A 21,752-nucleotide genomic window follows, 5' to 3' on the forward strand; every position below is an offset into this window, starting at 1 on the left:
ACGGCGTCTCCAGACTGTCACATGTGCTCAGTGTGAACCTGCTTTCATCTGTGAAGAGCACAGGGCGCCAGTGGCGAATTTGCCAATCTTAGTGTTCTCTGGCAAATGCCAAACGTCCTGCACGGTGTTGGGCTGTAAGCACAACCCCCACCAGTGGACGTCGGGCCCTCATACCACCCTCATGGAGTCTGTTTCTGACCGTTTGAGCAGACACATGCACATTTGTGGCCTGCTGGAGGTAATTTTACAGGGCTCTGGCAGTGCTCCTCCTGCTCCTCCTTGCACAAAGGCGGAGGTAGCGTTCCTGCTGCTGGGTTGTTGCCCTCCTACGGCCTCCTCCACGTCTCCTGATGTACTGGCCTGTCTCCTGGTAGCGCCTCCATGCTCTGAACACTACGCTGACAGACATAGCAAACCTTCTTGCCACAGCTCGCATTGATGTGCCGTCATGGATGAGCTGCACTACCTGAGCCACTTGTGTGGGTTGTAGACTCCGTCTCATGCTACCACTAGAGTGAAAGCACCGCCAGCATTCAAAAGTGACCAAAACATCAGCCAGGAAGCATAGGAACTGAGAAGTGGTCTGTGGTTATCACCTGCAGAACCACTCCTTTATTGGGGGTGTCTTGCTAATTGCCTATAATTTCCAACTGTTGTCTATTCCATTTGCACAACAGCATGTGAAATTTATTGTCAATCAGTGTTGCTTCCTAAGTTCACAGTTTGATTTCACAGAAGTGTGATTGACTTGGAGTTACATTGTGTTGTTCAGTGTTCCCTTTATTTTTTTTGAGCAGTGTATAATGCCAGCAGTCTGCTTAATCTTCACACCCGCGCCCTAATGATGCTACTGGACCTGAAGTTATTGGACGTTTTTCTTTAGTCTTTTTATGCTAAAATCAGTTATTTTAAAGTCAATTTTCAAATGTTCTGAGCTGGCCCTCCTGATGTTGTTTGACCCCACATGGACTACGACAGTGTCAGCTCCCGGTATCTGTGGTAGAACAGTCGGAAGCAGCCTTGTTATGTCCTGTACTCGTGCTCCTGGGTGGAACAGGGTTTTTGTCTTGGAGACTGAGATGTTTCTCACGATAGAGCTGCCTATGATGACAGCTGGTGATGTTGAATTTGCCGGTCTTTCAGGCAGCCTCGCGGTCTGGTGAGCTCCGATGAGCTGAACCCGAGGTAGAAGCCACCCGAGAGAGCGAGACAGAGCCAAGGACGAAGACGCAGGTTCCTCCGGATCCGATTTGGATTGAGAAGCCACCACGGACGAAGACGCCGGAACCTCTGGATCCAGGGCGGCAAAGCTGTTTCTGGTCTGTCAGTCCCGGCTCAACATCTCCATGGAGACCCCCATTGCCAGAGGAGACCGGCTGGTTGGTTGGGTCGAGACCAGCTCCGTTCTCCAGGGAAGGGGGAGACCCCTTCGGGGATGGAACCCTGCCTAGCACCTGCCAGTCATCTGTGGAGTGCCGACACGGCGGCAAAACTTCCACTACACCAGAGCGGCATCCGGCTACTGGGGTGGAAGAAAACTAAAAAGTAGGTGGGTGTGAGTTCCCCAGTAGGTTAGCTACTTGCTTGCTAAGTGTAGCTACTTCGCCACTGTAGTCCTCCGCAAGCAAGCAGTTGCTACATTGAAAGTCAACGCGGTCCACTTTGTCGCGGAACAAAGCAAAGTAAACGCTGCTCCTGCAACAATGGAAACATTCAATAGCGGCCTCCATTTGAGAACTCCAGGCCAGCTAGGCTAGCTGGGCTTTCTCTCCCCCTATACGGAATCTGTCAGGATGCTGGGACAGATAGCAGCGCTCACAGCAATTTAGCCCAACAGAGCCGCAGGATTCAAAATAAAAGTATATAAAAACACTGTCAGCTTTTAAACCAAGATCTTTAGTTGAGGTTTCAGCGTTCACCAACAACAAACGCACGTCGCACTCTGAGGTATGTGTGACTGTTTGGTGCCAGTATTTATCAAACATCAAGGAAATTATGAAAAAGTGAATAGTTTATTTCCAAAGCGCTATATACACCAATTTTCACATTTCTTTTTTCATCGGAAATGATTGCTTATGGTTACCTTCGTGTGTGTGTAAAATATTACTATTCTCAGATTTTTTATTCATAGAAAATATATATTTTTCGATTGCAATGAACAGGCAGAACAGAACACAGTGGGCTCCATCATTCTTGAATGGAAGACGTTTGGAACCACCAAGTCAATTCTTAGAGCTGGCCGCCCGGCCAAACTGAGCAATCGGGAGAAGGGCCTTGGTCAGGGAGGTAACCAAGACCCCAATGGTCACTCTGACAGAGTGAAGGTCTCCAAGAACACTGCTCCAGAGATTCTCTGTGGATATGGGAGAACCTTCCAGAAGGACAACCATCTCTAAAGTACTCCACCAATCAGGCCTTTATGGTAGAGTGGCCAGATGGAAGCCACTCTTCAGTAAAAGGCACATGACAGCCCGCTTGGAGTTTGACAAAAGGTACCTGAAGATTCTCTGGTCTGATGAAACCAAGATTGAACTTTTTGGCATGAATGCCAAGCGCCACTTCTGGAGGTGACCTGGCACCGTACCTACAGTGAAGCATGGTGGTTGCAGCATCATGCTGTGGGGATGTTTTTCAGAGGCAGGGACTGGGAGCCTAGTCACGATCGGAGCAAAGTACAGAGAGATCCTTGATGAAAACCTGCTCAGGATGTCCGACTGGGGCGAAGGTTCACCTTCCAACAGGACAACAACCCTAAGCACACAGCCAAGACACCGGAGGAGTGGCTTCGGGACTGGTCTCTGATTGTCCTTGAGTGGCCCAACCAGAGCCCGGAATTGAACCTGATCGAACATCTCTGGAGAGACCTGAAAATAGCTGTGCAGCGATGCTCCCCATCCAACCTGACAGAGCTTGAGAGGATCTGCAGAGAAGAATGGTAGAAACGCTATAAATACAGGCGTGCCAAGCTAGTAGTGTTGTTGTCATTATGGGGTATTGTGTGTAGATTGATGAGGAGAAAAAACAATTCAATCAATGTTAGAATATGGCTGTAACGTAACAAAATGTGCAACAGTCGAGGGGTCTGAATACTTTCTGAATGCGTCTTAAAGCAAGAATCCTTAATTGAAACTATAACAAAGCGGGCACCCAACCTGTTTTTTATTTATCGTATGAGCAAAAAATATTTCATTTTATTTGGACCGCTAAGCCAGGCAAAATTAAACGTGCATATTTATAAAATGAATATGAGTTTGGGGGCTGTAATGATTAAATATTAAAGCATTAAACCTCTCACTAAAAGCTTCACTCATACATACATTTGACTTAAATCTGAACTGGTTCTCTAGTGGGTTATTAAGAAAGACCCATCCTTTGTTCAAAAATTGCCTTCGTACAGATTACAACTTCTCATTTCCGATTAATTGAAAATTAAACTTTTTTTGTTCAAAGTATTGCCCTTTCTTATACAAGCCATACAAAGCTGGTTACCCTAGAAAATAGTAAATATAAGGAAACGCCAGGAATGAGTGTGTGTCCAAATTGTTGACTGGTACTGTACACACACAAATACCCAGTGAATGTATGTGTATGTGTGTATATACATAGTTGAAGTCGGAAGTTAACATGCACTTAGGTTGGGGTCATTACATTTTAGAACCACTCCACAAATTTCTTGTTAACAAACTATAGTTTTGGCACGTTGGTTAGGACATCTACTTTGTGCATGACACAAGTAATTTTTCCAACAATTGTTCACAGACAGATTATTTCACTTATAATTCACTGTGTCACAATTCCAGTGGGTCAGAAGTTTACAAACACTAAGTTAACTGCCTTTTTAAACAGCTTCCAGAAAATATTATGGCTTTAGAAGCTTCTGATAGGCTTATTGACATAATTTGAGTCAATTGGAGGTGTACCTGTGGATGTATTTCAAGGCCTACCTTCAAACTCAGTGCCTCTTTGCTTGACATCATGGGAAAATCTAAAGAAATCAGCCAAGACCTCAGAAAACAAATTGTAGACCTCCAAGTCTGGTTCATCCTTGGGAGCAATTTCCAAACGCCTGAAGGTACCACGGTCATCTGTACAAACAATAGTACGCAAGTATAAACACCATTGGACCACGCAGCCGTCATACCGCTCAGGAAGGAGACGCGTTCTGTCTCCTAGAGATGAACGTACTTTGGTGCGAAAAGTGCCACTCAATCCCAGAACAACAGCAAAGGACCTTGTGAAGATGCTGAAGGAAACATGTACAAAAGTATCTATATCCACAGTAAAACGAGTCCTATATTGACAACCTGAAAGGCCGCTCTGCATGGAAGAAGCCACTGCTAAAACAACACTATAAAAAAAGCCAGACTACGGTTTGCTACTGGGGACAAAGATGGTACTTTTTGGAGAAATGTCCTCTGGTCTGATGAAACAAAAATAGAACTGTTTGGCCATAATAACTATAGTTATGTTAGCAGGAGAAAGGGGGAGGCTGGCAAGCCAAAGAACACCATCCCAACTGTGAAGCACGGGGGACGCAGCATCATGTTGTGGGGGTGCTTTGCTGCAGGAGGGACTGGTGCACATCACAAAATAGATGGCATCATGAGGAGGGACAATTGTGTGGATATATTGAAGCAACATCTCAAGACATTAGTCAGGAAGTTAAAGCATGGTCGCAAATGGGTCTTCCATATGGACAATGACCCCAAGCATACTTCCAAAGTTGTGGCAAAATGGCATAAGGACAACAAAGTCAAGGTATTGGAGTGGCCATCACAAAGCCCTGACCTCAATCCTATAGAAAATGTGTGGGCAGAACTGAAAAGGCGTGTGCGAGCTAGGAGGCCTACAAACCTGACTCAGTTACACCAGCTCTGTCAGGAGGAATGGGCCAAAATTCACCCAACTTATTGTGGGAAGCTTGTGGAAGGCTACCCAAAATGTTTGACCCAAGTTGAACAATTTAAAGGTAATGCTACCAAATACTAATTGAGTGTATGTAAACTTCTGACCTACTGGGAATGTGGTGAAAAAATATGTGTGTGTGTGTCATAAATATATATAGATATGGGAAACAGTGTTAAAACCCTTTACAATGTAGATCTGTGAAGTTATTTGGATTTTTACGAAATATCCCGAATTTCTGGACCCTGTCTTTCAAAGACAATTCGTAAAAATCCAAATAACTTCACAGATCTACACTGTAAAGGGTTTTAACACTGTTTCCCAAGCTTGTTCAATGAACCATAAACAATTAATGAACATGCACCTGTGGAACGGTCGCTAAGACAGTAACAGCTTATAGACGGTAAGCAAATAAGGTCACACTTTTGAAAACTTAGGACACTAAAGTGGCCTTTCTACTGACTCTGAAAAACACCAAAAGAAAGATCCCCAGGGTCCCTGCTCATCTGTGTGAATGTGCCTTATGCATGCTGCAAGCAGGCATGAGGACTGCCGATGTGGCCAGGGCAATAAATTGCGATGTCCGTACTGTGAGACGCCTAAGACAGCGCTACAGGGAGACAGGATGGACAGCTGATCGTCCTCGCTGTGGCAGACCATGTGTAACAAAACTTGCACGGAATCGGTACATCCGAACATCACTCCTGCGGGACGGTTACAGAATGGCAACAACAACTGCCCGAGTTACACCAGGAACTCACAATCCCTCCATCAGTGCACAGACTACCGCCCACCACTGCAACCTGTATGCTCTAGTCGGCTACTCACTACATATTTGTCGCCAGACCCACTGGCTCCAGGTCATTGATAAGTCTATGCTAGGTAAAGCTCCGCCTTATCGCAGCTCACTGGTCACGATAACAACACCCGCGTGTAGCACGCGCTCCAGCAGGTATATCTCGCTGGTCATCCTCATAGCCAATACCTCCTTTGGCCGCCTTTCCATCCAGTTCTCTGCTGCCAGTGACTGGAACAAATTGCAAAAATCGCCGAAGCTGGAGACTTACATTTCCCTCACTAACTTTAAACATCAGCTATCTGAGCAGCTAACCAATTGCTGCAGCTGTACATAGTTCATCTGGTAATAACCCACCCAATCTACCTACCTCATCCCCATATTGTTTTTATTTACTTTGCTGCTCTTTTGCACACCAGTATTTCAGCTTGCACATCATCATCTGCTCAACATCATCTGCTCATCTATCACTCCAGTGTTAATCTGCTAAATTGTAATTACTTTGCTACTATGGCCTATTTATTGCCTTACTTCCTCATGCCATTTGCACACACTGTATATAGACTTTATTTTTTTTCTATTGTGTTATTGACTGTACGCTTGTTTATTCCATGTGTAACTCTGTGTTGTTGTTTCTGTCAAGTCACAGTTGTAAATGAGAACTTGTTCTCAACTAGCTTACCTGGTTAAATAAAGGTGAGAAAAAAAACAACAACAAAAAACTGTCCGCAATAGGCTGAGAGAGGCTGGACTGAGGGCTTGTAGGCCTGTTGTAAAGGCAGGTCTTCACCAGACATCACCGGCAACAACGTCACCTATGGGCACAAACCCACCGTCGCTGGACCAGAGAAGACTGGCAAAAAGTGCTCTTCACTGACGAGTCACAGTTGTGTCTCACCAGGGGTGATGGTCGGATTTGCGTTTATTCTCGAAGGAATGAGCTTTACACCGAGGCCCGTACTCTGGAGCGGGATCGATTTGGAGGTGGAGGGTCCGTCATGGTCTGGGGGCGGTGTGTCACAGCATCATCGGACTGAGTTTGTTGTCATTGCAGGCAATCTCAATGCTGTGTGTTACAGGAAAGACATCCTCCTCCCTCATGTGGTATCCTTCCTGCAAGCTCATCCTTGACCCTCCAGCATGACAATACCACCAGCCATACTGCTCGTTCTGTGCGTGATTTCCTGCAAGACAGGAATGTCAGTGTTCTGCTATGGCCAGCGAAGAGCCCGGATTTCAATCCCATTGAGCACGTCTGGGACCTGTTGGATCGGAGGATGAGGGCTAGGGCTATTCCCCCCCCCCCCCCCCCCCCCCCCCAGAAATGTCCGGGAACTTGCAGGTGTCTTGGTGGAAGAGTGGGGTAACATCTCACAGCAAGAACTGGCAAATCTAGTGCAGTCCACGAGGAGGCGATGCACTGCAGTACTTAATGCAGCTAGTGCCCACACCAGATACTGACAGTTACTTTTTATTTTGACCCCCCCCCCCCTCCCCCTTTGTTCATGGACACATTCCATTTCTGTTAGTTACATGTCTGTGGAACTTGTTCAGTTCATGTCTTAGTTGTTGAATCTTGTTATGTTAATGCAAATATTTACACATGTTAAGTTTGCTGAAAATAAACGCAGTTGACAGTGAGAGGACGGTTGTGACAAGTAGTTGTGACAAGGTAGGGGTGGGACACAGAAGATAGCCCTATTTGGTGAAAGACCAAGAACATATTATATCAAGCAAAGAGAAATGGCAGTTCATTATTTTAAGACATGAATGTCAGTCAATCGGGAACTTTGAAAGTTTCTTCAAGTGCAGTCGCAAAAACCATCAAGCTCTATGATGAAACTGACTCTCATGAGGACCGCCACAGGAAAGAAAGACCCAGAGTTGTCTCTGCTGTAGAGTATAAGTTACCAGCCTCACAAATTGCAGCCCAAATAAATGCCTCACAGAGTTCAAGTAACATCCCAACGTCAACTGTTCAGAGGAGACTGCGTGAATCAGGCCTTCATTGTTGAATTGCTACAAAAAAACCCCAACTAAAGGACACCAATAAGAAGAAGAGACTTGCTTGGGCTGAGAAATACAAGCAATGGACATTAGACTGGTGGAAATCTGTCCTTTGGTCTGATGAGTCCAAATTTGAGATTTTTGGTTCCAACCACTGTGTTTTTGTGAGACGCAGAGTAGGTGAACGGATGATCTCCGCATGTGTGGTTCCCACAGTGAAACATGGAGGAGGAGGTGTGATGGTGTGGGGGTGCTTTGCTGGTGACATTGTCAGTGATTCATTTAGAATTCAAGGCACACTTAACCAGCATGGCTACCACAGCATTCTGCAGCAATACGCCATCCCGTCTGGTTTGCGCTTAGTGGGACTATCATTTGTTTTTCAACAGGACAATGACCCAAATCGCACCTCCAGGCTGTGTAAGGGCTATTTGACCAAGAAGGAGAGTGATGGAGTGCTGCATCAGATGACCTGGCCTCCACAATCACCTGACCTCAACCCAATTGAGATGGTTTGGGATGAGTTGGACCGTGCGGAGTGAAGAAAAAGCAGCCAAAAAGTGCTCAGCATATGTGGGAACGCCTTCAGGACTGTTGGAAAAGCATTCCAGGTGACTTCCTCGTGAAGCTGGTTGATAGAATGCCAAGAGTGTGCAAAGCTGTCATCAAGGCAAAGGGTGGCTACTTTGAAGAACCTCAAATAATGTATAGTTCGATTTTTTAACACTTTTTTGGGCTGCATGATTCCATACGTGTTATTTCATAGTTTTGATGTCTTCACTATTATTCTACAGTGTAGAATAGTAAAAATAAAGAAAAAACATGACTTCCTCGTGAAGCTGGTTGATAGAATGCCAAGAGTGTGCAAAGCTGTCATCAAGGCAAAGGGTGGCTACTGTCAAGAATCACAAATAACATATATTAGATTTTTTTTAAACACTTTTTTGGTTACTACATGTTTCCATATGTGTTATTTCATAGTTTTGATGTCTTCATTGTTATTCTACAATGTAGAAAATAGTCTAAATAAATAAAAACCCTTGAATGAGTAGGTGTGTGTATATCAAAAAAGCTGCAAAACTAACTATTTGTGTCCTCAGAAGAAGGGTGGTGGTGGATGGGTAAAAAATAAAAAATAAACTGAGGGATGGGTCTGGAGAAATGTAACCTCAAATTCATAGACAGAGCTATGGATGCAAGGACTGACCATCTATGATGTAAAAAAAAAACAGTTTCGTCCATGTTTTGAGACTATAGTGTTTGTTTGCATTTACATTGTTTACTAACATTGGAGTGAAACAAGCTTATGTTTTTGGTTCTGATGGGGTATGACAGTTTAACTAACCTCAGTTATATTCTGCAAGAATCATGGATATATATATTATATACACATCATTAGTAAAAAAATAAAATAAAAAAAAGATTTTTAAAAAGATATTTCAATTTACACGAATTTGATGATAATCTTGAAGTTAATTCAGAAGACCCGGGACATGACCCTGGAAGTATGACGTAACTTGCCCTGGTTGTTTCCTCACTCACGTACTCTTCACCCTCCCTCTCAGGTCCACAACACAACTGGATGAAGGACTTTGTGTTGATGGTATCTATAGTGATCGGGTTGGGGGGCTGCTGGTTCGCCTACATCCAGAACAAGTCTTCCAAGGTGCACATGAGTCAGATGATGAAGGACTTGGAGAGCCTGCAGAGTGCTGAGCAGAGCCTCATGGACCTTCAGGGACGGTATGTAGCCTGATGCTGTTTATGAATGGTTTGTAAAAGGTGGTTAAAGGTGGTTTATGGTTGATTTACAAATGGCATACACAGGTTTAGTTGTCTATTGGCTCGAATGGCTCTGACGTTGTATGTTTGGTGTATGGCATGCAGTCTGAAGAATTATTAAGTTAAATTAATTTAGCTTGAAGTGATCACGTTTTCTAAAAGGTTCTAACCCTGTCTCTCTCTCTCTCTCTCACTCACTCACTCACTCACTGACTCACTCACTCACTCACTCACTCTCACCGCCCTCCAGCCTCGAAAAGGCCCAGGAGGAGAACCGCACGGTGGCAGTGGAGAAGCAGAACCTGGAGCAGAAGATGAGGGATGAGATCAGCGGGGCCAAGAAGGAGTCGTACCGCCTCCGCGAGCTCCGCCAGGGGGCCGAGTGTGAGCTCAGCCGCCTCAAATATGCTGAGGAGGAGCTGGTGCAGGTAGGAACCGTGGAGAGTGTGTTGCACATAATTAAGGTAGCAAAACTACCAGTAATTCACCAAAGTTACTGGAATTGTCAGCAATTTTGGTAAGTAACATGTAACTTTGGTCATTTATACTTTAATTATTTTAAGTTGATTTTATTTTCATCATATAAAATGTTTTTTTTTCTTTATCATTACATCGGAGTCCATATTTTCCATGAGTTTCTAGTGGATAGACCATATGGTTTAAGAGCAAATAGAATACTTATTGAAAAAAGACTTGAATCAACAATAGCATAATTTGCGATTAACTCTGCAACGCCTCCAACTATTGACTTCTTCACAACTGCCACCAGTTTGGCCACGAAACATTTACAACAAAGACATATTGACATAGTAAATTAAGTAAATGCGTGTACGAATGAATATAAAGTATATCCCATGCTGAAACCCTCATATTAACCGCCAACTGTATTCACCAAGTTGATGGGTTATATTTAGGCTAATGTTCTATTTTTTAAGTTTATAACATCTTATTTTATTATTTGATATTTTACATGTTATGAAAATGACCCAAAATCCTTGAAAGTTCAAAAAATAAATCTGGTCGTTTACTGGTACATTTCGTTATCGGTAACATACCCTCCCATTGCAACCCTACAAAGAATACTGTCCAGTTGTTTAGCATCAAATCCCATCTTCCTGTGTCACATGAAATACTGCCCCCTTGTGTAGCATACAGTACAATGCAGTCTCCATTCACAGTAAGATGAATGCAGTATAGTATTCAGGTCAAATGCATACCACATAGAATACTATTCCTCTGTGTATAACATAATATTCCACAGTGTAGCATTTGTCACTGTTCCCCTGCGCATCGCATAATAACATCTCCTTATGTATGAGTCTCAGAAACCCAGACACTAGGCAACAGCAGTGACTAGGGCCTGGGATTAATGACGGAACCTCTTGGTAACTTTGGGAAAAATACAAAAAAATACTTTCCCCGGGGAGCGTCGTCTTCAAACATATAGCTGTACCAACAAAATCACGAGGCGGACATGCCAGAAGGTCATGATTCGAAACAGAGTTTTTAACAAAGGCAGTTGATGCAAACGAGCCACTTGCAAAATGCACTCATTAAAAAAATAACATCTGTGATCTCCATCTTGCTAGCTACGCGGGCAACAAGCAGATCAGGCAGTGACGTAGTTCCTCTATGCCAAACTAACATTGTTTCTGAACAAACGTGTAAGCTGGAACATTGCTACGTTGTGGGAGGCAACCCCATCTGTCTAGAGAGACTACTTATGTACAGTACAATACACTTTTATGCCAAGATTTCATATTATCCCATGTGTGTGCGACGCCTAAATGTCCCCCCCCCCTCCCATCCCCAGGTGCGTATGGCCCTGAAGCGAGCAGAGAAGGAGATGCAGACGGAGTGGTCGGTCCCAGAGGCCCTACAGATGTGGCTACAACTCACCCATGAGGTGGAGGTCCAATACTACAACATCAAGAAACATAGCGCGGAGCTACAGCTCACTGTTGCTAAGGAAGAGGTAACTTCCTGGGAGACCAAATGACATCACTATGACATCACTTCCTAGGAGGCAGTGTCAAGTTTAAGTAGGAGCAGGTTTTAGGGTGATTTTGGGGATGTAAATGGGTTCATTGGGTTGAGAATTTGTAAGTGAGTTGAGTTAAATTTTGAAGTGCAGTATGGAAAATAAGCATTTTGCACTGTGTAATTGAAAATGTCTGAAAACATGCACAGACACATGCACACAGACGCATAGAGGCAGACACAGACATACACACACACACACAAAAACACAGCCAAATTACTTTAATTGCATTGTTTGTTTTTGCCTTTTATAACTTGCAGTGAGAATGACTCATAAGGCAATTAACTGTGTAGCTGTGAAAGCACAAACACTGAGACACAGCAATATGGTGCTGTCATTAAAGTCGATGTGGTCACATTTGACATCTTGGCCCAATTTGAGGACTTATTGATAAAACTAGTCTCTGTATGATACTGTATTGTACAATACATGGCAGAAGGTATGTGGACACCTGCTCGTTGAACATCTCATTCCAAAATCATGGGCATTAATATGGAGTTGGTCCCTCCCCTTTGCTGCTTTGACAGCCTCCACTCTTCTGGGAAGGCTTTCCGCTAGCCGTTGGAACACTGCTACGGGAACTTGCTTCCATTCAGCCAAAAGAGCATTAGTGTGGTCGGGCACTGATATTGGGCGATTAGGTCTGGCTCGCAGTCGGCGTTCCAATTCTTTCCAAAGGTGTTCAGTGGTGTTGAGGTCAGGGCTATGTACATGCTAGTCAAGTTCTTCCACACAGATCTCCACAAATCATTCATTTTTTTATTCATTTTTGGTTTTTTTTAACCTTTTTTTCTCCCCAATTTCGTGGTATCCAATTGGTAGTAGTTACAGTCTTGTCTCATCGCTACAACTCCCGTACGGACTCGGGAGAGGCAAAGGTTGAGAGCCATGCATCCTCCGAAACCCAACCTAGCCGCATTGCTTCTTGACACAACGCACATCCAACCCAGAAGCCAGCCACACCAATGTGTCGGAGGAAACACCGTACACCTGGTGACCTGGTAGCGTGCACTGCGCCCGGCCCGCCACAGGAGTCGTTAGTGCGTGATGAGACAAGGATATCCCTGCCGGCCAAACCTTCACTAACCTGGACGACGATGGGCCAATTGTGCGTCGCCCCATGGACATCCCAGTTGCGGCTGGCTGCGACAGAGCCTGGGCCCAGCCTGCCACCTGGGAGGCCCGACAAATCATTTCTGTATGGACCTTGCATTGTGCACAGGGGCATTGTCATCCTGGAACAGGAAAGGGCCTTCCCCAAACTGTTGCCACAAAGTCGGAAGCACAGAATTGTCTAGAATGTCGTTGAATACTGTAACATTAAGATTTCCCTTCACTGGAACTAAGGAGCCTAGCCCGAACCATGAAAAACAGCCCCAGACCATTATTTCTCCTCCACTAAACTTTACAGTTGGCACTATGCATTCGGGCAGGTAGTGTTCTCCTGGCATCCGCCAAACCCAGATTTGTGCGTCAGATTGCCAGATGGTGAAGCATGATTCATCACTCCAGAGAACGTGTTTTCACTGCTCCAGAATCCAATAACCACAAGCTTTACACAATTCCAACCGATGCTTGGCATTGCGCATGGTAATCTTAGTCTTGTGTGCGACTGCTTGGCCATGGAAAGCCATTTCATGAACTTCCCGACAAACTGTGCTTACATTGCTTACAGAGGCAGTTTGGAACTCGGTAGTGAGTGTTGCAACCGTGGATAGATGGTTTTTACGCGCTATGCACTCAGCGGTCCCATTCTGTGAGCTTGTGTGGCCTACAACTTCGCTGCGGAGCCATTGTTGCTCCTAGACATTTCCACTTCACAATAACAGCGTTTACAGTTGACTGGGTAAGCTCGAGCAGGGCCGAAATTTTACAAACTTGTTGGAAAGGTGGCATCCTATGACGGTGCCACATTGAAAGTCACTGAGCTCTTCAGAAGGGTCATTCTACTGACAATGGTTTTCTATGGATATTACAAGGCTGCATGCTTAATGTTATACACCTCTCAGTAACGGGTGTGGTTGAAATAGCCAAATCCACTCATTTGAAGCGGTGTCCACATACCTTTGGCCATGTAGTGTATATCAGTGCATGTAGAATTGCCTGCATATCAGTCTGTTATTGCTCCAGCCAACAGATTGTGGTCTTGACAAGAGATGTTTCACTGTTTAATTTATTCATGAACAACAGCTAAACTGGGCAGATAAGGCACTGATGTTTTATTGTAGTATAGACAGCAAATATTGCTGAATGCTATGCATTCAGTGATGATTGTGTTCCAATATAGTCATATGTCTGCTAAAGCACTGTTTTTAACTATAGTCATACTACATTATTTAATTTGAATATGCTCCACCCATTCTCATCCCCAATATCCCAATTTGTGGCACCCATGAGTGAGAAACCTATATGCCAAGTATAGACCACATATTGTATTCCCTACAGGTTATAGAAAAGAGCAGAAGCTCTGAACTATCCATTCAATCGCCGGTCTTACAGGTTATGGAACATTTTGTCTTAGTATTTGCCCGGTAGGTTTCATCAAGGAGAAAGCCCCCACTTCTATGTCAAATAAAACAAAAAACACTATATAGTAAATTCTACAGTAATAAAAACACTGCAATAGTTACTATAGTATACACTATCATTTTTACTATAGTAATACTACAGTATTTATACTGTAATAAACTTTACTACAGACATGCCCACAAAAACACTACAGTGAATACTACAGTATTGTCCACAAAATACAGAATACAGTGAATACTATAGTATACTACAGTCATATCCAAAAACACTTTAGTAAATACTACAGTATGCTTATGCAAAAACACTACAGTAAATACTACAGTATGCTTATGCTAAACCAATACAGTAAATACTACAACAACACTGCAGTGAATACTATAGTATACTTCCGCAAGAACACTGCAATGAATACTATAGTATAGAAATCTAGTCATACAACAGTATTTAGAGCAAAGTATATTATAGTAATTTTTCAAATGGGTTACAGGCAGAGAAAATCAAAAAGAAGAGGAGTTCTGTGTTTGGAACACTTCACGTCGCCCACAGTTCATCACTGGATGAAGTGGACCACAAGATCCTAGAGGCCAAGTAGGATAACACACACGCATTCACACAACAGACACACACGCATAGACAAATACGCACACTCACCCGCGTTGGATTTTGTCACCCTCGTCCATATGTCTTTGTCCATGAGCTGAATCGATGTGAAAGACTTGGGTATTTACTAGCTATTGATTACTGATCGAGACAAGTAAATACAATTGTATTGGTCGCAGATGTTATTGCGGGTGTAGCAAAATGCATGTAAATCAGGATCCCCACCTATGTCAGTCTACCTAGGGTGTCAATACCTATTACAATAAGTTGTTGTCCATGCATTAGTGGTATAGGCACAGAAACCAAAGTGTAATATCTGGAAAAAGACAGTTTACCTGGTACAGCGAGAAGAGGATGGGCCTCCCATCTGAGCTGGAGCCCTCTTTAGGTTTCTTCCTTCTAGGGAGTTTTTCCTTACCAATGTGCTTCTTCTTTTGCTTGCTCTTTTGGGTCTAGGTTGTTGGCTGTAAAAGCTATTTGTGATAACTACTGATATAAAGCGGGTTTTATAAACACATTTGATTTGATTGATTGTTCCAGGAAGTCCCTGTCGGAGGTGACCGCCTGCCTGAGGGAGCGTCTCCACCGCTGGCAGCAGATTGAGAAACTGTGTGGCTTCCCCCTGGTGCACAACTCTGGGCTGCCCAGTCTAACTGCCACCCTGTACTCTGACCACAGCTGGGTGGTCATGCCCCGCGTCTCCGTGCCCCCCTACCCCATCGCCGGTGGAGTGGACGACCTCGATGAGGACACGCCTCCAATCATTCCACAATTCACCTGTACGTATGGAGGTTGTCACAGAAATGCAAATACTCCAGTTAGAGTTGTAAAGTGACTGAGTGTGTGTGTGTGTGTGTATGATCACTTGTTACTCCTTACATTGAACAAAAGTAACACGCTACTTTGCAATATTACTTCATGTAGAATGTAACATGTTATATTAGTAGTTGTATTACTTTACATTACTTTCAGGAAAAAAATCTCAATCTCACCATTTGTTCGATTGTCAGAGGGAGCAATACCATCACTAGTTTCTCTTTTCATTTGTGGTGCTGCTTTCCTGTGCTAGTCTTCAAAAGATGCGCTATATATTGGGCTGCTTCATTAGCCATATATACTGTAAACCAAACAGAGCCAAACAGAGCCACCAGTTTTGGTTATCGACCGCAGGCACACGAACCCATAGAGATGTATTGAGGGCACACTTGCAACTCGATGGGAAAGGCCTCAATGGGCTTTGCTATCACAGAAGTGATCAATAGCAAAGATCGGAGGTGTGCTCTCTATACATTTCTATGGACAGCAGCTATCATGACATTTCTCCAGATCAAATTGTATTTGTCACATACACATATTTAGCAGATGTAATTGCGGGTGTAGCGAAATGCTTGTGTTCCTAGCTCCAACAGTGCAGTAATATCTAACAATACACACACACATCTAAAGTAAAAGAATTGAGTTAAGAAATATATCAATATTAGAATGAGCAATGTCAGTGACATTGACTGGAATGTAGTAGAATAGAATACAGTATATACATATGAAATGAGTAACGTAGTATGAAAACATTAAAGTGACAAGTGTTCCATTATTAAAGTAGCCTGTGATTCCATGTCTATGTACAGTTGAAATCGGAAGTTTACATACACCTTAGCCAAATACATTTAAACTCAGTTTTTCACAATTCCCGACATTAAACCCAAGTAAAAATTCCCTGTTTTAGGTAAATTAGGATCACCACTTTATTTTAAGAATGTGAAATGTCAGAATAATAGTAGAGAATTATTTAATTCAGCTTTTATTTCTTTCATCACATTCCAAGTTGGTCAGAAGTTTACATACACTCAATTAGTATTTTGTAGCATTGCATTTAAATTGGTTAACTTGGGGCAAATGTTTTGGGTAGCCTTCCACAAGCTTCCCACAATAAGTTGGGTGAATTTTGTCCCATTCCTCCTGACAGAGCTGGTGTAACTGAGTCAGGTTTGTAAGGCCTCGTTGCTCGCACACACTTTTTAAGTTCTGCCCAGAAATGTTCTATAGGATTGAGGTCAGGGCTTTGTGATGGCCACTCCAATATCTTGACTTTGTTGTCCTTATGACATTTTCCTACAACTTTGGAAGTATGCTTGGGGTCATTGTCCATTTGGAAGACTCATTTGCGACCAAGCTTTAACTTCTTGACTGATGTCTTGAGATGTTGCTTCAATATATCCACATAATTGTCCTCCCTCATGATGCCATCTATTTTGTGAAGTGCACCAGTCCCTCCTGCAGCAAAGCACCCCCACAATATGATGCTGCCTCCCCCGTGCTTCACGGTTGGGATGGCGTTCTTCGGCTTGCAAGCATCCCCCTTTTTCCTCCAAACATAACGATGGTCATTATGGCCAAACAGTTCTATTTTTGTTTCATCAGACCAGAGGACATTTCTCCAAAAAGTACAATCTTTGTCCCCATGTGCAGTTGCAAACCCTAGCTTTTTTTGGGCGGTTTTGGAGCAGTGGCTTCTTCCTTGCTGAGTGGCTATGTCGATTTCGGACTTGTTTTACTGTGGATACTTTTGTACCTGTTTCCTCCAGCATCTTCACAAGGTCCTTTGCTGTTTTGGGATTGATTTGCACTTTTCACACCAAGGTATGTTCATCTTTAGGAGACAGAATGCCTCTCCTTCCTGAGCAGTATGACGGCTGCGTGGTCCTATGGTGTTTATACTTGTGTACTATTGTTTGTACAGAGGAACGTGGTACCTTCAGGCATTTGGCAATTGCTCCCAAGGATGAACCAGACTTGTGGAGGTCTACAATTTTCTTTCTGAGTGCTTGGCTAATTTCTTTTGATTTTCCCATGATGTCAAGCAAAGAGGCGCTGAGTTTGAAGGTAGGCCTTGAAATACATCCACAGGTACACCTCCAATTGACTCAAATTATGTAAATTAGCCTATCAGAAGCTTCTAAAGCCATGACATCATTTTCTGGAATTTTACTGTTTAAAGGCACAGTCAACTTAGTTTATGTAAACTTCTGACCCACTGGAATTGTGATACAGTGAATTATAAGTGAAATAATCTGTCTGTAAACAATTGTTAGAAAAATGACTTGTCATGCACAAATTAGATGTCCTAACCGACTTGCCAAAACTGTAGTTTGCTAGCATCCCACATGGCCAACATCCAGTGAAATTGCAGAGTGCCAAATTCAAAAACAGAAATACTCATCATAAAAATTCATAAAACATACAAGTGTTATACATTGGTTTAAAGATGAACTTCTTGTTAATCCAACCACGGTGTCAGATTTTAAAAACACTTTACGGCGAAAGCATACCATGCAATTATCTGAGAACAGCGCACAGCAGACAAATCATTACAATCAGTTACCAGCCAAGTAGAGGAGTTACACAAGTCAGAAATAGAGAGAAAATTAATCACTTACCTTTGATGATCTTCATATGGTTGCACTTAATAAATGTTTGTTTTGTTCGATAAAGTCCCTGTTTATATTCAAAAAACGTTTTGTTTGCGCGTTTTGTTCAGTAATCCACAGGCTCAAACGCAGTCACAACAGGCAGACGAAAAATCCATATAGTATCCGTAAAGTTCGTAGAAACATTTCAAGCGATGTTTATAATCAATCCTCAGGTTGTTTTTAGCCTAAATAATCGATAATATTTAAACCGGACTATAACTGTTACGGTGCGTGAATGAGGACCCAAAAGCGAATTAACGTAAACAGAGCTTCTTTAATAACAAAACAAAACGTAGGCTCAGATGGACCGGCAGGTTCCGACAGGACAGGACAAGGTTGTAGCAAACATGACGATAGTCTGGTTCAGGCATGAACAACACAAACAAGAATCCGACAAAGACAGGAGCAGAAACAGAGAGAGATATAGAGGACTAATCAGAGGGAAAAAGGGAACAGGTGGGAAAAGGGGTGACGAGGTAGTTAGGAGGAGACAAGGCACAGCTGGGGGAAAGAGGGGGAGAAAAGGTAACCTAACAACGACCAGCAGAGGGAGACAGGGTGAAGGGAAAGGACAGAAACAAGACAACATGACAGTACATGACAGTACCCCCCCACTCACCGAGCGCCTCCTGGCGCACTCGAGGAGGAAACCTGGCGGCAACGGAGGAAATCATCGATCAGCGCACGGTCCAGCACGTCCCGAGAGGGAACCCAACTCCTCTCCTCAGGACCGTACCCCTCCCAATCTACTAGGTACTGATGACCACGGCCCCGAGGACGCATGTCCAAAATCCTACGGACCCTGTAGATGGGTGCGCCCTCGACAAGGATGGGGGGGGGGGGGGGAAGACGAGCGGGGGCGCGAAGAACGGGCTTGACACAGGAGACATGGAAGACCGGGTGGACGCGACGAAGATATCGCGGAAGAAGAAGTCGAACTGTGACAGGATTAATGATCCGAGAAATACGGAACGGACCAATGAACCGCGGGGTCAACTTGCGAGAAGTGGTCTTAAGGGGAAGGTTCTGAGTGGAGAGCCAAACTCTCTGACCGCGACAATATCTAGGACTCTTAGCTCTACGCTTATTAGCAGCCCTCACAGTCTGCGCCCTATAACGGCAAAGTGCAGACCTGACCCTCTTCCAGGTGCGCTCGCAACGTTGGACAAAAGCCTGAGCGGAGGGGACGCTGGACTCGGCGAACTGAGATGAGAACAGCGGAGGCTGGTACCCGAGGCTACTCTGAAAAGGAGATAGCCCGGTCGCAGACGAAGGAAGCGAGTTGTGGGCGTATTCTGCCCAGGGGAGCTGTTCTGACCAAGACGCAGGGTTGCGAAAAGAAAGACTGCGTAAGATGCGACCAATAGTCTGATTGGCCCGTTCTGCTTGACCGTTAGACTGGGGGTGAAAGCCGGAAGAGAGACTGACGGAAGCCCCAATCAAACGGCAAAACTCCCTCCAAAATTGAGACGTGAATTGCGGACCTCTGTCCGAAACGACGTCTGACGGAAGGCCATGAATTCTGAAAACATTCTCGATGATGATTTGTGCCGTCTCTTTAGCAGAAGGAAGCTTAGCAAGGGGAATAAAATGAGCCGCCTTAGAGAACCTGTCGACAACCGTAAGAATAACAGTCTTCCCCGCTGACGAAGGCAGTCCGGTGACAAAATCTAAGGCGATGTGAGACCACGGTCGAGAGGGAATGGGAAGCGGCCTGAGACGGCCGGCAGGAGGAGAGTTACCGGACTTAGTCTGCGCGCAGACCGAACAAGCAGCCACGAAGCGACGCGTGTCATGCTCCCGGGTGGGCCACCAAAAGCGCTGGCGAATGGAAGCAAGCGTACCCCGAACGCCAGGGTAGCCGGCTAACTTGGCAGAGTGAGCCCACTGAAGAACGGCCAGACGATTAGGAACGGGAACGAAAAGAAGGTTCCTGGGACAAGCGCGCGGCGACGGAGTTTGAGTGAGTGCTTGCTTTACCTGCCTCTCAATTCCCCAGACAGTCAACCCGACAACACGCCCCTCAGGGAGAATCCCCTCGGGGTCAGTGGAGGCTACTGAAGAACTGAAGAGACGAGATAAAGCATCAGGCTTGGTGTTCTTAGAGCCCGGACGATAAGAAATCACGAACTCGAAACGAGCGAAAAACAGCGCCCAGCGCGCCTGACGCGCATTAAGTCGTTTGGCAGAACGGATGTACTCAAGGTTCCTATGGTCAGTCCAAACGACAAAAGGAACGGTCGCCCCCTCCAACCACTGTCGCCATTCGCCTAGGGCTAAGCGGATGGCGAGCAGTTCGCGGTTTCCCACATCATAGTTACGTTCCGACGGCGACAGGCGATGAGAAAAATACGCGCAAGGGTGGACCTTGTCGTCAGAGAAGGAGCGCTGAGAAAGAATGGCTCCCACGCCCACCTCTGACGCGTCAACCTCGACAATGAACTGTCTAGAGACGTCAGGTGTAACAAGGATAGGTGCGGATGTAAAACGATTCTTGAGGAGATCAAAAGCTCCCTGGGCGGAAACGGACCACTTAAAGCACGTCTTGACAGAAGTAAGGGCTGTGAGAGGGGCTGCCACCTGACCGAAATTACGGATGAAACGACGATAGAAGTTCGCGAAGCCGAGAAAGCGCTGCAACTCGACGCGTGACTTAGGGACGGGCCAATCAATGACAGCTTGGACCTTAGCGGGATCCATCTTAATGCCTTCAGCGGAAATAACAGAACCGAGAAATGTGACGGAGGAGGCATGAAAAGAGCACTTCTCAGCCTTCACAAAAAGACAATTCTCTAAAAGGCGCTGGAGGACACGTCGAACGTGCTGAACATGAATCTGGAGTGACGGTGAAAAAATCAGGATATCGTCAAGGTAAACGAAAACAAAGATGTTCAGCATGTCTCTCAGGACATCATTGACTAATGCCTGAAAGACAGCTGGAGCGTTAGCGAGGCCGAAAGGAAGAACCCGGTATTCAAAGTGCCCTAACGGAGTGTTAAACGCCGTCTTCCACTCGTCCCCCTCCCTGATGCGCACGAGATGGTAAGCGTTACGAAGGTCCAACTTAGTGAAAAACCTGGCTCCCTGCAGGATCTCGAAGGCTGAAGACATAAGAGGAAGCGGATAACGATTCTTCACTGTTATGTCATTCAGCCCTCGATAATCTATGCAGGGGCGCAGGGACCCATCCTTCTTCTTAATAAAAAAAAACCCCGCTCCGGCGGGAGAGGAGGAGGGGACTATGGTACCGGCGGCAAGAGCTACAGACAAATAATCTTCGAGAGCCTTACGTTCGGGAGCCGACAGAGAGTATAGTCTACCCCGGGGGGGAGTGGTTCCCGGAAGGAGATCAATACTACAATCATACGACCGGTGTGGAGGAAGAGAGGTGGCCCTGGACCGACTGAACACCGTGCGCAGATCGTGATATTCCTCCGGCACCCCTGTCAAATCACCAGGCTCCTCCTGTGAAGAAGAGACAGAGGAAACAGGAGGGATAGCAGACATTAAACATTTCACATGACAAGAGACGTTCCAGGAGAGGATAGAATTACTAGACCAATTAATGGAAGGATTATGACAAACTAGCCAGGGATGGCCCAAAACAACAGGTGTAAAAGGTGAA

General features: G+C 44.8%; 1 protein-coding gene across 2 annotated transcripts in view; it reads left to right on the top strand.

Moving 5' to 3' along the window:
- Positions 1 to 21,752, top strand: part of LOC110531889 (stromal interaction molecule 2b) — a 96,638-nt gene that overhangs the window by 63,918 nt on the left and 10,968 nt on the right. For both annotated transcript variants that reach the window (XM_021615368.3, XM_021615370.3), the window contains exons 6-10: positions 9,274 to 9,451; positions 9,741 to 9,918; positions 11,304 to 11,465; positions 14,548 to 14,648; positions 15,201 to 15,439. In XM_021615368.3, the coding sequence (XP_021471043.3) occupies positions 9,274 to 9,451; positions 9,741 to 9,918; positions 11,304 to 11,465; positions 14,548 to 14,648; positions 15,201 to 15,439 (858 nt within the window). The remainder of the gene's footprint in view (positions 1 to 9,273; positions 9,452 to 9,740; positions 9,919 to 11,303; positions 11,466 to 14,547; positions 14,649 to 15,200; positions 15,440 to 21,752) is intronic.

This window comes from Oncorhynchus mykiss, chromosome 9 (genome assembly GCF_057628025.1).
Source record: "Oncorhynchus mykiss isolate SJ-2025 chromosome 9, ASM5762802v1, whole genome shotgun sequence".
NCBI lineage: Eukaryota > Metazoa > Chordata > Actinopteri > Salmoniformes > Salmonidae > Oncorhynchus > Oncorhynchus mykiss.